General features: G+C 36.8%; 1 protein-coding gene across 1 annotated transcript in view; it reads right to left on the bottom strand.

Annotated features, from left to right (window-relative positions):
- Window positions 1-14,618, bottom strand: part of ERICH3 (glutamate rich 3) — a 113,962-nt gene that overhangs the window by 45,157 nt on the left and 54,187 nt on the right. Inside the window, 1 exon segment of the mRNA XM_033225317.1 lies at window positions 5,311-5,497. Coding sequence (XP_033081208.1) covers window positions 5,311-5,497 — 187 coding nt within the window.

Here is a 14,618-nt window from a genome sequence, read left to right on the forward strand (position 1 = left end):
TATTTCAAGTCTTTAAATGAGAATTGTGTGATAATAGAACATGCAGATTTATAAACATAGAGAAGCTGATATAAAAATGGTCAGAAGAAGCAAGATGCCATTCAGTCTGATAACATATTTTAACAACACAACAACAGTAACAAAGGACTTACAAGATTGGCTCTAAATAAATATGATTGATTTTTTAAAGTAATATATACAATCAAATATTGTTGCATCTTTTAGGTAAATAACTCAGGAGTTTGTACACTTATTTTCATAGAACTATCATTATTGCTTTTAGAATGGCCTTTTGGAGTCTTTACTACAGTCTTCTGGTGATTTTTACTGGTAATAAGTTCTTATTCCTCAAAAATGGCAATAATTTATAGAGGTTATGAAGTCATTCCAAGTCAAATCTGGTGAACCATGCAGATAATCTGAATGCATTATGACATTCAAACTTTCAAGTCCATTATAACAAAAGTAATGTGAATAAATTGTCTTCTAAAGCTTTTTTATATCTAAGTTGATATTAAAATAAGAATTCCAATGATAATAATATATACATTAATAAAAATGATGATTATGATAATGGTAAGATTATTGAGCACTCGCTGGGCCAAGCTCTTTTCTGGGTACTCTATATCCATTATCTTAAGGAATTCATTACCTCATAGACCAATAAATTAAGAACGATCATCACCACTTTACAAATGAGAAAACTGAGGCTTAAAAGGCTCTAGCAGTTCAAGGTCACCCAGTACGTGGGTGATGGAGCTGGATTCTAGCTCAAGACTGCTAGGCTCCATCACATCGTACTGAAGCACAACCATATTGGTCTATTACAGGTATAGGCCTCCAGTTCCTAGTTATGATATAACTAGGAGAGATAACTAGTTACACAGACAAATGTCACACTCTCTCAGCTGACACTAATACAATCTGGAGAAGTTTCTGGCAAGACCTGGATAAAATTCATGATCTGAAAAAAGTATCTAGTAGTTATCAGTCTCTTCATTTTCTTTCTCTAGAACTACTCACATCCGCCTCTCTCCATGTGACACAACTATCAGAGAACTGAATTTATAGTGGATAGGTGAAAGGGATCAGCAAGCAGTCAAGACTTGCCAGTCCCAGAAGAATAGGAATAATACGTAAAATCTGAAAAATGCCTCAACCCGAACAAATCCAATGGCAATTTCTGAAACTGAAGATTTCACTAAATTTCAGCCATCTGCAGTATAGAATTAGCAAAGGAATTGATCTTAATACATTTTTCCAACAAGCAAATATGAGAACTGAGTTATATCACTTAACTTTTCAATATCTCCCCATAAAATAAAGCTAAAAGGATTTGCACTCAAAGTAACTATCAGGCTGTAAAAAATGAGATAACAAGATTATACTTATCTCACCCATATTAAGCACGATAAATATTTCTTGACTATAATGATGATGTGCTTAGCACATTGCTTTCCTTGGAATAAAGGTGTCATGAATCTTCACAGAATATGATTACTAGCATTGCCTTCTGTTCAAGCTGTTCTTCCCTTATCAATTGCAACACCAAATCCATTGATTTGGAGCCTCTGATATGCTGTTACTTTTAGTTTATGTTGTGGCTGCGTAAAGGCTTTGATGCCTCCCTACTGCATGCACAGACTTTTTATTGCCCATCTGCTGAAGGGAATTGGACAAACAAAGTGAGCAACATCTGCTCTCCTCGTCACTGACTACCTATTTGACTTCTGAATATAATTTGAGGTGTTGATTATGATTACTAAAGCTCAAAGCCGTCTGCATTCTACATGGTTAGGCATTTCTTCCCATGTTTCATGCTAGCAATGGAAAATTACTATGCCTCTTCAAACAGTTCCTATAATTGAGAGATGAGGACAGTTGTGGAACCTTACACTTTGGAAGTGATCACTGCTCAGCTTTTCTTGTTTTCTGAGGACCTTAAACAGGTAATTCCTAATCATTTTAGAAATATAATTTTCTGTTATTTTAGTGTACCATGTCCTCCTTTTTCTCATCATAAATGTTTCAGGGACTGGCATTTTTAAAATAAATTAAAATTAATTTCATTTTGAATGTATTGGAGGAACTAGTGTGCATTGCTTAATATAACTAAAAGTATCATTATGGGTGTGACAAAAAAAAAACCAAAGTTACAGAAGATAGTAAGTGCTATCAGTCTCCTTTGGGGTAGTTCTCAACTCTCCATGGAGTTCTGCAGTGTCATGGTCTCTAGAATAACCAGAAAAGTCTCAAGTGAGGAAGAGGACAAACAAGCAAGGCTCTAACACTCACTCACCTAACCCTGTCCCATTTAAACCAGTCTGACTCAACTTTTACCTGACCTGCAACAGGGAGACAGCCAATGGCAATGTACTGTTCCATTTTGGGCATTCACAGATTTCATTGGAAAAATGGTTATGAAGTTAACAAAAAAATTGAAAACGATTCTTCTGTAAGAACCATGCATTTCGGTTGAGAGTCAAAGGCCTTATTCTTTAATATTGCAACCATTTTGATGTTATTATTTGAAAAGGTTGAAGAAAGAATCTAGAGGGGACCAAGTGTTAAAATCATAGAAAGAATTATACAGAGGCTAGTGAGTGTGGAATGAGAGTAAATGCTGTCAGTCAGATTTTGGTACTGAACTTCCATAGAAAGTGCTCAGGGTTAATAATTTACAGCTTGGATTTATACAACAACTCCAAAAGAATGTAATATATTTGCACATGGATGATTGTAGATATTTATTAGCTTTCCTGGGAATTAAACAGAACTGTGTGAAATGACCTGCCCCCAAATAAGGAGACAGCATATCTGAGTTGGAATGGGAAGGCAGTTCATGTGGTCCCTAAGTACAGATGGGCACTGATACTATCTTGCCCTAGGCCATTCAATCTTCCATTCTCTGGATGATTCTTTCACGCTCTTATCTCTCTGGAAACACCCAACCCCTCTTCTCTCAGCCTTATCCTCAGCTAATAAATTTATGTATTGTTTAAGAAATAGAAACAGCAGAGAGCTTCCAGTTGTTCCCAGCACATCTATTAATAGCAACTTATGTCTCTATCTTGTATGCCCTCTTTCTTTCCTCCTGTTACCATACAAGAATGTTTCTCCTCTTCTTAAGGCTTATACCCCTACTTGAGCCCTACATCTCATCTTCTCCAGTCTACCCAAGTATTTAGCTCCAGAAATCTCCATCCTTTATGTCATACGTCATGTTTCTTCTTCTCTAAGGTATTCAATAATCCTTTGTATCAGCATATAAACATATTATAGTATCTCCCATCTTAAAAAATAAAGAGCCTTCCTTGAAGCCCTACGTTCTTCCTCCTGGCTACCACCTAATTACCATTCTTTATAGCAAAATTATTTTTAAAACTTCTCTGTAGTCTCTGGCCTTAGTTCTTCTCCAACTATTTTTTAAACCTACTCCAAGAAAGCTCACACCCCAATTGCTGCACTGTAACTTGTGCCATGATCACCAGTAGCCAACACACTACCAAATCAATGTCCAATCCTGAGTCTTCATTTTACTTTACCTATCCACACATTCAACTCCATTAATCATGCCCTTATTCTTTAACCATTTTCTTTATTTCCAAGATACTACTCTCTCTAGGTTCTCTTTCTACTCACTGCCTTTCCTTCTTAGGCCAGTTCCTCTTTATCTCCCTCATCTTTTAAATAGAGTGACACTCATTACTCAGACATCTTCTCTATGTTCAATTCTTAAGCAATCTTATAAATGTCATCTGTATAAAAACCAGTCTCAGATTTGCATCTCCAGCCTGGACCTCTCACCTCACCCCGGATTCGTATATTCAACTGCCTACTCAGCATCTCTACTTGCTTATCTCATACATGTCTCAGACTCAATGTGTCCTCAACCAAAACTGCTTCATTCCACCCCAAAATCCTGCTTCTTCCACAGTCTCATCTTACATACATGTTAACTGGACTTCTTTCCAGTTATTCAAGATAAAAAAAAATGGAAACATCTTTGACTCTGCTCTTTATCTCATTTCCTGCATCCAATTCATCAGTAAGCTCTACCTTTAAAATTACTTCTAACTCATTCCACCATTATCTCTTCTCTGGATTAAAGCAGTTTCTGCTATTTTCCCCACACTCCCTTGTTTATTTTTCCCATAAGAGTTACTATTAGATCATGATAAGTCATTGCTCAAAACACACCTTAGAAGATTCCCATCCTTCTCAGATAAAAGTTAAAGTCCTTGCAACGACTCTAGGACTCTACGTGGCTTGCCCTCATGGTCTCTCTGACCTCATCTCCAGTTTCATGGTTCTATTCCTTTCACTCTGGCCAAGCTACCTTAGACACACCAAACATGTGCCTGCTTCATGCCTTCTGTATATGCATTTCCTCTATCTCAAAAGCTATTTCAAGAAAGCAACTTCTTTTTTTTTTATGGTTTCTGCTCAAAAGACATCTCATCAGAGAGGCCCTTCCTAACCATCCTACATAAAATAACACACTCCTCATGACTCTTGTCTCCCTTCACTCCATATATCTCCCTTACCCTGTTTTGTGTTCATCATGCTGACCATCTCACATATATTAATTTCTTTATTGGTATGTTATTAGCTTTTCCTCCATTAGAATAAGTTCCATGGAGACAAGTACTTTAGTTGATTCACTCTTGTGTTCTAGCTTGGCATCTAGCCAATACTTTTAGAAAATATAAAAGCCCACAAGCAACACTCCTGATTTCAAACAGAATGTTCAATATGAAAGCTGATAACAGTCAAAACTGACCTTTTATCATGCATTTTGTTAGGCCCAAGATTGAAACTAAAGGAGATAATGAAAACTGGGTCAGACAGTAATGCAGGCAAACCTAACCTCTAATAGGCATAACTGAAAATGTCCAGTCATGTAAGTCAGATGCTTGGCACACACTTTAAGGCTCAGCCTAAAACCAGTTACTAAGATGAATGAGGAAAAACAGACAAACAAACAAACACAACAAGCGAACAAAAAATCTCTCTCCTTCCCTTCAGAAACAGTTCTTAAAGTGAGAAGAAAGGAGAGATAGAAAGTGAAATAATTTAAAATGCACTAGCTTTTATCTTCATCATATAACACCTCTGTAAGTCTGATTTCCATCTTAAAATTTCAAATTCAGCACACCATGTTACAATAAATAACCCTGAACTTAGATATTTCAGGCTCATCTATACTGAATTTTTTTTAACAATTGTGAAGAGAAATGCATTAGTAAAAGCATTCAAAGAAAAATGTAGCAAAACTTGCCCTCTACCAAAGGACATTTGTTTCCATACTTGTAGCAAGGAGATGATCTTTCAACACACACAAACCCAAAGTAGCCTCGTTTGCCTCCAAGCCTGGAACCTTTTCGATGCTTGTATTCACAACAGGAGCTTAACCTGTTCACCTGTATCCCATTCAGGAAGAAGGTGAGACTGAAGGGGAAACCATGATGCCTTTTGGAAATAAACTGAAAGGTCTCTGTAATTAAAATAGAAATACATTAGTTAAAGCGGCTGACTTTGGACTAATACCGGTTAAATCATGTTTTTCTATTAGATAAATACAATATTATGATCTAGATCAGGGTGTCTAATCTTTTGGCTTCCCTGGTCCACATTGGAAGAAGAAGAATTGTCTTGGGCCACATATAAAATACACTAACACAAACAATAGCTGATGAGCAAAAAAAAAAAAAAAAAAAGTTCTTGCATAAATCTCATAAAGTTTTGAGAAAGTTTTCGAATTTGTGTAGGGTCACATTCAAAGCCATCTTGCGGCCCATAGGCCATGGATTGGACAAGCTTGATCTAGATCATCTTTTAATTTGAGGGCAATTTTTAACGATAAAATTGCATTTGATTACTTTTATTTGTAATAAGTACTCCAAGTTTTTTAAAAAAACTCTTTGATTTGTAATAAAATAATAATACCTAAAGTTATATGCACACATAATATGGCCAGGCGTTATGCCTTATTATCTTGTTATTTTTCAATCACTTGAAGTAGGAATTTTCCTATCACTAGATTCTAGGTCAAGAAATTAAGGCTTAGAAGAGTTCAATAACTTACTCAAGATCTTACAGCGAGTTGGAGAGTTAGAGTTTGAATCCAAACATCTCTGTAGATTCCATGCCTCTATCTTGCTATGCCATTTATTAATAAAGCAGTTAATAAGATAAGCCTACTGTGAGCTCATTAATGCATTTTAAAATGCTTTTATTTTTAGCTGTGACTTTAAATATTTGAATACAAACATGAATAAAGCAGTTATTTCATCTCCAAGCTGTACTTAAATCTGTTTGGATTTGACAACACTTTGTTTTCCCCACCTACCCAAAAGTTCCACCAATAAATTTAGAACTACTGCCTACAGTTAATAGTTTTTAATCATTCCAAGTCTTTATAATGCTCTTTGCAAAGCCCCCGCCCTGCCCCGTTATCCCCACAGATATCCTAAACCCTAAGTCTGGGAAACCTTATTCTCTACAGAGTGACTCAAAATCCTGTGCCTCATGAATATTTCTTATGTCACTTCCTAAAAAAGAAAAAGAGAAAAGAGCCTCTCTGGACCCTTCCACATCTGCCAATAATAAAGTCAACAATTTTCACCTCTCTACTATGTACACATTTCCTATTGTTGCACTTACTACAATAGATTAGGATGTAGCTATACCAGCGGTTTTCAAACGTTAATGGTGTATCAGCATCACCTAGAGGGCTTATTGAAATACAGATTGGTGGGCTTTACCTCTGTGCCTGATACATCAAGTCTGTGGTAAGAACCAAAAATTTGCATTTCTAACAAGTTTCCAGGTGATGCTGATGCTATTGGTCTAGGGACTGGCTTCCAAGAACCCTAATCTAGATGTTTGCTGCTTTACGTGTTTGTGAAATCCATAAGAGCTGAAGTTGATGCATCTTTTTTCTCCAAGTCCCAGGACAATGGCATAGAAGGCTCCCCCAAAATAATGAGTGAATTATTATTTTAATCTATTTTTAAGTTACTTAGAACCACTGTGTATACCACATTTTTCCCTTAAAAAAAAAAAACTTTACATTAGATGCAACTCATTCTAAAGAACAGACATATTAAAAAGGTAATTCAGTCATTTATACCTTAGTATTTCTGATGTAAAATTAAACAAACTTGGAAAGAGAAAGTTGAAAAAGTTTAGAGTCTGGGAAAACTAGGATATAATATCTTTAAAAATCCTTCTGTCTTAATGATGAATGGATTCCTCAGGTGTTGAAAGTGAGTTTGATTGTTTTTGTTATAGAAGCTTGATTCTACACTCATGTAATACAAACCATTCTGCTGCAGTGTCATACCCCACAACATCCTGAGTTCCCAGTTCAGGAAGAGAGTGCAGTTAAGGAAATGTTGAGAATGGGCTCAGGAAATCAGCCCCTAAAAGTGACTGCCCTTCCATCTGATACTCATGTAGCAGGAGAGCATACCCAGATACTACTCCATTTTGTTTTTTCATTGTTTTTCAGACCTCTAGAACAAGAATTGACACCCTTTGCCTTTACTCCTTTGTTACTTATTTTTGTATTTTAAATACAGTGACACCTCCCCATCCTGACTTGATGATTTCTTCATGGAGCAGTGGAAAGAATATAATCTAGAAATTAGAAGGTTTTGGTCCATGGCACAGGTTAGCATATCTTGGTGGGTCATTTAACTTTGTTGCCTTTCAGAATTCTTACCCATAAAATAGAGATGGGGGTGGGTAGAATGCACTCATCTATCCACCACACAATCTTAAAGATTTTAGAATGCAAAATAGTAGAAAGCATTATATATGATTATAATTATAATATTTGTACAGTTGATTATTTATTGTTCACTGACAGTTGGTAGCTCTGTTTTAGGTACTAAAGAGAAACAAAAATAGAGAAAAATATCAAATGTGGTCTCCTCACTGAAAAAGATATCAATAAACAATTAAATCTGGATTGCAGTCACCAAATCCTCTTTTCCTTAAAATTTTATCTATGAAGATGAACCAAAGGCTTAAAACAAAGTGAGAAGCATGCATTTATGAAAAATTACTGAAATTTAGGTAATGGGAATCCATGCATTTTTTCCTGGGCTACTCTCATCCCCAACATCTAACTACTACCTTATCACAGCAGTTCTAGTAGGGTAGGCCAGGCCACAAATAACCAGCCGCTTCCCTGTCAGTGGGGGCTGACTTGATTGGAGAGCAAGAAAAGCCCTTGGCCCATGGCATGACCAGGAATAAGCAGGAATCTCAGAGGCAAGCTAATAGAGAAGTTCAGAGGTCCCATGGGCCTGTGACTGTAGTTTTGGGGTTTTTTTGTTTGTTTCTTTGGTTTGTTGTTTGGTTTGGTTTGGTTTTTTGTTTTCTTGAGAAGAATTCTTGTTCTGTTGCCCAGGCTGGAGTAGTGCAGTGACACAATCTCAGCTCACTGCAACCTCTGCCTCCTGGGTTCAAGCTATTCTCGTGCCTCAGCCTCCTGAGTAGCTGGGATTATAGGTGCATACCACCATGCCCAGCTATATATATATATTTTGTATTTTTAGTAGAGACAGGGTTTTGCCATGCTGGCCAGACTGGTCTCAAACGTCTGACCTTAGGTGGTCTGCCTGCCTTGGCCTCCCAAAGTGCTGGGGTTACAGGCATGAGCCACTTAAACCCAGCCATGACTATAGTTCTACCAAGGGCAAGCAACAGGCCAGTGGACAAGTCAAAATATAAAAGGAAGACAGAAGCAATAAGGCAGTCATAGAAGCATTTGATACGCTCCCTATATATCCCTGGCTAACTGGAAGTGGCATGGATCAGAGAGGGCTCAACCTTTTCATATATTTCTAGTATACCAGTAGCTTTCCCTTAGGCATAGAAGAAACACAAGAGAACCTGGTGGAAAATAAAAGTTGGAACAGACTTGAAAATTGCCCAAAGTTTAGATGTACCCCTGAACCCACTATAGTCAGCTGAATTGTGTGCTCCAAAAATTCATGACCACCCAGAACCTCAGAATGTGACCTTGTTTGGACACAGGGTCTTTAAAGATATAATTAGTGAAGGATCGAGATGAGATCATCCTGGATTTAACTTTGGCCCTTAATTCAATGATTGATGTCCTTATAAAAAAAGGTGAGGACACACACAGACATACAAGAATACCATGTGAACACAGAGGCAAAGATTGAAGTGTTGGAACCACAGGGTGAGGAAAGCCAGTTGACAGAGTTAAGAAGAATGCTTCCTTGGGGTTTTTCAAGGAGTGTATCCCTGCCAACACCTTCATTTTTGACTTTTGGCCTAGAAACCCATGAGACAATGAATTCTTGATGTTTTCAGATATACTTTTGGAGACTTTAGCCCTGAGCTATAAAACACAGAGACTACCCCAAGAGTCCAGACTAAAAAATAGCAATATAATATTTTTTAATCTGAGCAAAACATGGCTGGCTCTGCACCAGAATGACAAAGGCAAAATTTCACTGATTTAATTTTGGTAACTTGCTAAAAAAAAAAACACAACAAAACCAAAAAATAAAAATAAAAACAAAAATTGAACAAAAAAAAGAAGGAAAAAACAGAAAGAATAATAACCTCTGAGAGGAAAAGTCAGAATCCAGAATTCACAGGAGCTTTAATATACTGCCTAAAATGTTAGACCTAAAACCATAAAAACCCTAGAAGAAAACATAGGCAATACCATTCAGGACACAGGCAAGGGCAAGGACTTCATGTCTAAAATACCAAAAGTGTGGGCAAAAAGTGGAAGCATGCCCTCTGAAAACTGACACAGGATAGGGATGCCCTCTCTCACCACTCCTATTCAATATAGTGTTGGAAGTTCTGGCCAGGGCAATCAGGCAGGAGAAAGAAATAAAGGGTATTCAACTAGGAAAAGAGGAAGTCAAATTGTCCTTGTTTGCAGATGACATGACTGTATATTTAGAAAATCCCATCGTCTCAGCCCAAAATCTCCTTAAGCTGATAAGCAACTTCAACAAAGTCTTAGGATACAAAATCAATGTGCAAAAATCATAAACATTTTTATATACCAATAACAGACAGACAGCCAAATCATGAGTGAAATTCCATTCACAATAGCTTCAAAGAGAATAAAATACCTAGGAATCCAACTTACAAGGTATGTGAAGGACCTCTTCAAGGAGAGCTACAAATCACTGCTCAACGAAATAAAAGAGGATACAAACAAATGGAAGAACATACCATGCTCATGGATAGGAAGAATCAATATCGTGAAAATGGCCATACTGCCCAAGGTAATTTATAGATTCAGTGCCATCCTCATTAAGCTACCAGTGACTTTCTTCACAGATTTAGAAAAATCTACTTTAAAGTTCATATGGAACCAAAAAAGAGCCCACATTGCCAAGACAATCCTAAGCCAAAAGAACAAAGCTGGAGGCATCATGCTACCTGACTTCAAACTATACTACAAGGCTACAATAACCAAAACAGCATAGTACTGGTACCAAAACAGAGATATAGACCAATGGAACAGAACAGAGCCCTCAGAAACAATACCACACATCTACAACCATCTGATTTTTGACAAACCTAACAAAAACAACAAATGGGAAAAGGATTCCCTATTTAATAAATGGTGCTGGGAAAACTGGCTAGCCATATGTAGAAAGCTGAAACTGGATCCCTTCCTTACATCTTATGCAAAAGTTATTTCAAGATGAATTAAAGACTTAAATGTTAGACCTAAAATCATAAAAACTCTAGAAGAAAACCTAGGCAATACCATTCAGGACATAGGTATGGGCAAGGACTTCATGACTAAAACACCAAAAGCAATGGCAACAAAAGCCAGAATTGACAAATCGGATCTAATTAAACTAAAGAGCTTCTGCGCAGCAAAAGAAACTGCCATCAGAGTGAACAGGCAACCTACAGAATGGGAGAAAATTTTTGCAATCTACCCATCTGATAAAGGGCTAACATCCAGAATCTACAAAGCATTTAAATCAACCCCATCAAAAAGTGGGCAAAGAATAGGAACAGACACTTCTCAAAAGAAGACATCTATGCAGCCAACAGACACATGAAAACATGCTCATCATCACTAGTCATCAGAGAAATGCAAATCAAAACCACAATGAGATACCATCTCACACCAGTTAGAATGGCAATCATTAAAAATTCAGGAAACAACAGGTGCTGGAGAGGATGTGAAGAAATAGGAACACTTTTACACTGTTGGTGGGACTGTAAACTAGTTCAACCACTGTGGAAAACAGTGTGGCAATTCCTCAAGTATCTAGAACTAGAAATACCATTTGACCCAGCCATCCCGTTACTGGGGATATACCCAAAGGATTATAAATCATGCTGCTATAAAGACACATGCACACGTATGTTTATTGCGGCACTATTCACAATAGCAAAGACTTGGAATCAACCCAAATGTCCATCAGTGACAGACTGGATTAAGAAAATGTGGCACATATATACCATGGAATACTATGCAGCCATAAAAAAGGATGAGTTTGTGTCCTTTGTAGGGACATGGATGCAGCTGGAAACCATCATTCTCAGCAAACTATCGCAAGAACAGAAAACCAAACACTGCATGTTCTCACTCATAGGTGGGAACTGAACAATGAGATCACTTGGACACAGGAAGGGGAACATCACACACCAGGGCCTATCGTGGGGAGGGCGGAGGAGGGAGGAATAGCATTAGGAGATATACCTAATGTAAATGACGAGTTGATGGGTGCAGCACAGCAGCATGGCACACGTATACATATGTGGCAAACCTGCACATTGTGCACATGTACCCTAGAACTTAAAGTATAATAAAAAATTAAGAAAATAAATAAATAAAATAAAAATAATACAAAAATTAAAAAATATATATACCACCTAAATATGGAATTTTTAACAAGCAATCCAAAGACATGTTTTTGAAAACGGGAAAATGTGACCTACACTTAGAAATAAAAGCAATCAAAACCACAGCCAGGAATCTAATCAAGAGCAACATGTATCTACACAAAAACTTGTGTGTTTATTTTCATAGTCCCAAACTAGTATCAGTACAAATGTCCTCTAACTGGGGAATAAATTTTTTAAAATATGGTATATCCATGTAATGGAATATACTCAGCAATACAAAGAGAGAGCCACTACTGATACTACAAATATGCATGACTCTCAAAAGCATTATGCTAAGTGAGAGCAAAAAGACAAAATACTACCCATGGTATGATTGTGTTTATAGGAAATGTCCAGAAAAGAAAATCTGTGCAGTCAGAAAGCAGATCAGTGTCTTCCTGTGGCTGGCTCTGAGACAGGGACCAACTGTCAAAGAGAACAAGGGAACGTCCTGAAGTGCTGGAGATGTCCCACACCTGGTTTGTGATAATGGCTGCACAACTCTGTATAATTCCAAAAAGAAATTGAATTATACACTTATAATGAATACATTTTATGGTATTTAATTTACACTTCAATAAAGCTATTCTTTAAAACTGAAAGAAAAAGTCAATGAATAAAAGAAAAATAAGAAACAGGGCTGAGTGTGGTGGCCAAAGCCTGTAATCCCAATGCTTTGTGAGGCTAAGGCAGGGGGATTGCTGGAGTCCGGGAGTTTGAGACCAGACTGGGCAACATAGCAAGACCCTATCTCTATAAAAAAAAAATTTAAAAATTAGCTGGACATGGCTGATATAGGAAGATCACTTTACCCCAGGAGTTCAAGGCTATAGTGAGCTATGATTGTGCCACTGCACTCTAGTCTGGGTGAGAAAGAGGGAGACACTGTCTCTCAAAAAAGAAAAAATTAAAAACAGTTAATGTAAGTCAAAGCACAATGAACTGCTTCAGTTTTGAGTGCTGACTGAAAGCTATTGGGATAAAACAGAGAAGTCAGTGAGAAAGCTGCATAGCCTTAATCTGAGTCCTAAAAGATGGGTAAGATTTGAATTTGAAAAGGAGAAAAGAGAAAGTATTATAGACAAAGGAAATAGCACAAGCAAAGGCAAAATAAAAGTGTGGATGGGATAGTGAAGCAGCTGTATTTGCCAGAGCATAATGAGGAATGCACAGATAGATGCAACAGGATCCATTTATGGAAATACAAGAAAATGGGGCAGAAAAAGAAGGGATTCCAAGAAAGCCAGAAAAAAAAAATATGTTAGTTTTTTTTTCGCACTTAAAATGAACCCAAGAAGCCATGGTTTGTGTTGTCTGAAAAGATAAACATGGCAAATAAAAATGCCTGTGAAGAAACTGTACTCTACAAGTAGCAGAAAATACTCAGTAACTTCATAGGTGTATATAATAAACAATCAGCTTGTGGATTGAAGTCTAAAATCAAATCTCAAGACATCATGAATTACTTGGGAATAAAGGACGCACTTGCCACATTTCTAAATAATTAATTTTATTGATACTTCAAATAAAAAGGCAAGATGAATTAACAAAAGTCAAATTTTAATGAGTTTACTGTTCCAAGCACAATGTTAAATGCTCCCTCTCTAACTTTTGTTAACAGAAATCTTTTAAAACCCTATTCACATTTTACTGAATCATGCACAGCTTTGATTTGTAGAAAGGCCAGATTCTTTTCAGTCCAGCTAAATTGCTAAGATTGCTGAACCACAAGTCAACTCTGAGCCACCCAACTTTTCAATTTTGAACAATTACTTTCCTGGCAATCAAGGGCAAGCTGAGACAAAATTATTGCATGGACAGGATTCAATTATTTAAGTCCCCATTCCATCCTATTATTCAAGACTGTCCAATGCCATAACAAAATGTCCCAGCATCAATATGTATGCAAAATAACACTGAGCGAAGTAACACCCTTTCTCCCATAACCTTTGGTTTTTCACTCTCATCACAGAGTGTACATCATCTACCAGAGAATCGTTTAGCTAAGCCGCATTCTTTTTTAATTTGTATCTACCACATTTTCCAGCAAATAGATGTTATATATGCATTTGGTTGAATAAAGTGTGATATAAAGTCCAGGACAGTTTTTCATCATGTTAATTCCGACTTTACAGCTAATTTCAGCATTCTCCTAAATTAACAGCTGAAAGTTATACTTTGAAAAAAAATGTGTATGTATCTATGCTACTATCATTAGGGATTTCATACCACTCATATCATGAAAGTGTAGGAAACTCCATGCTACTCAGAATAGCTCACTGGGGCTGCCTGGAACTGATCAAGGGCCTTGCACCTAGCCAGGGGCTCGGGATTTGCTCTCAACTCTGGTCAGGGTGTTACCTTGGGGAGCCACTCCACCTCTGGAATCATCTCATTTTCCTCATCTACAAAATGAAAGGAATGAACTCTGGAATGCTACAGCAAAATAAACAAGGTAAATTGCATTCCTACCAAATATATAAAATTAAAATGGAAAAAAAACTGTTTCTAACATCATTGAGCATCATATTATGTTTCACTTTAAGTTAAAACTATCATTTAAGTGTTTACCATTTTTGTGATGGAAAGTTTTCCATATGTAATTCCTCAATATGAATTTATAGTCTCTCTTTAAGGACATGAATTTTATGTTAAGTAATAGTTACTGTCTTCAATTAATGAGGGAAATTAGAAAAATT

Source organism: Trachypithecus francoisi, unplaced genomic scaffold (genome assembly GCF_009764315.1).
Source record: "Trachypithecus francoisi isolate TF-2019V2 unplaced genomic scaffold, Tfra_2.0 Lachesis_group12, whole genome shotgun sequence".
Lineage (NCBI taxonomy): Eukaryota > Metazoa > Chordata > Mammalia > Primates > Cercopithecidae > Trachypithecus > Trachypithecus francoisi.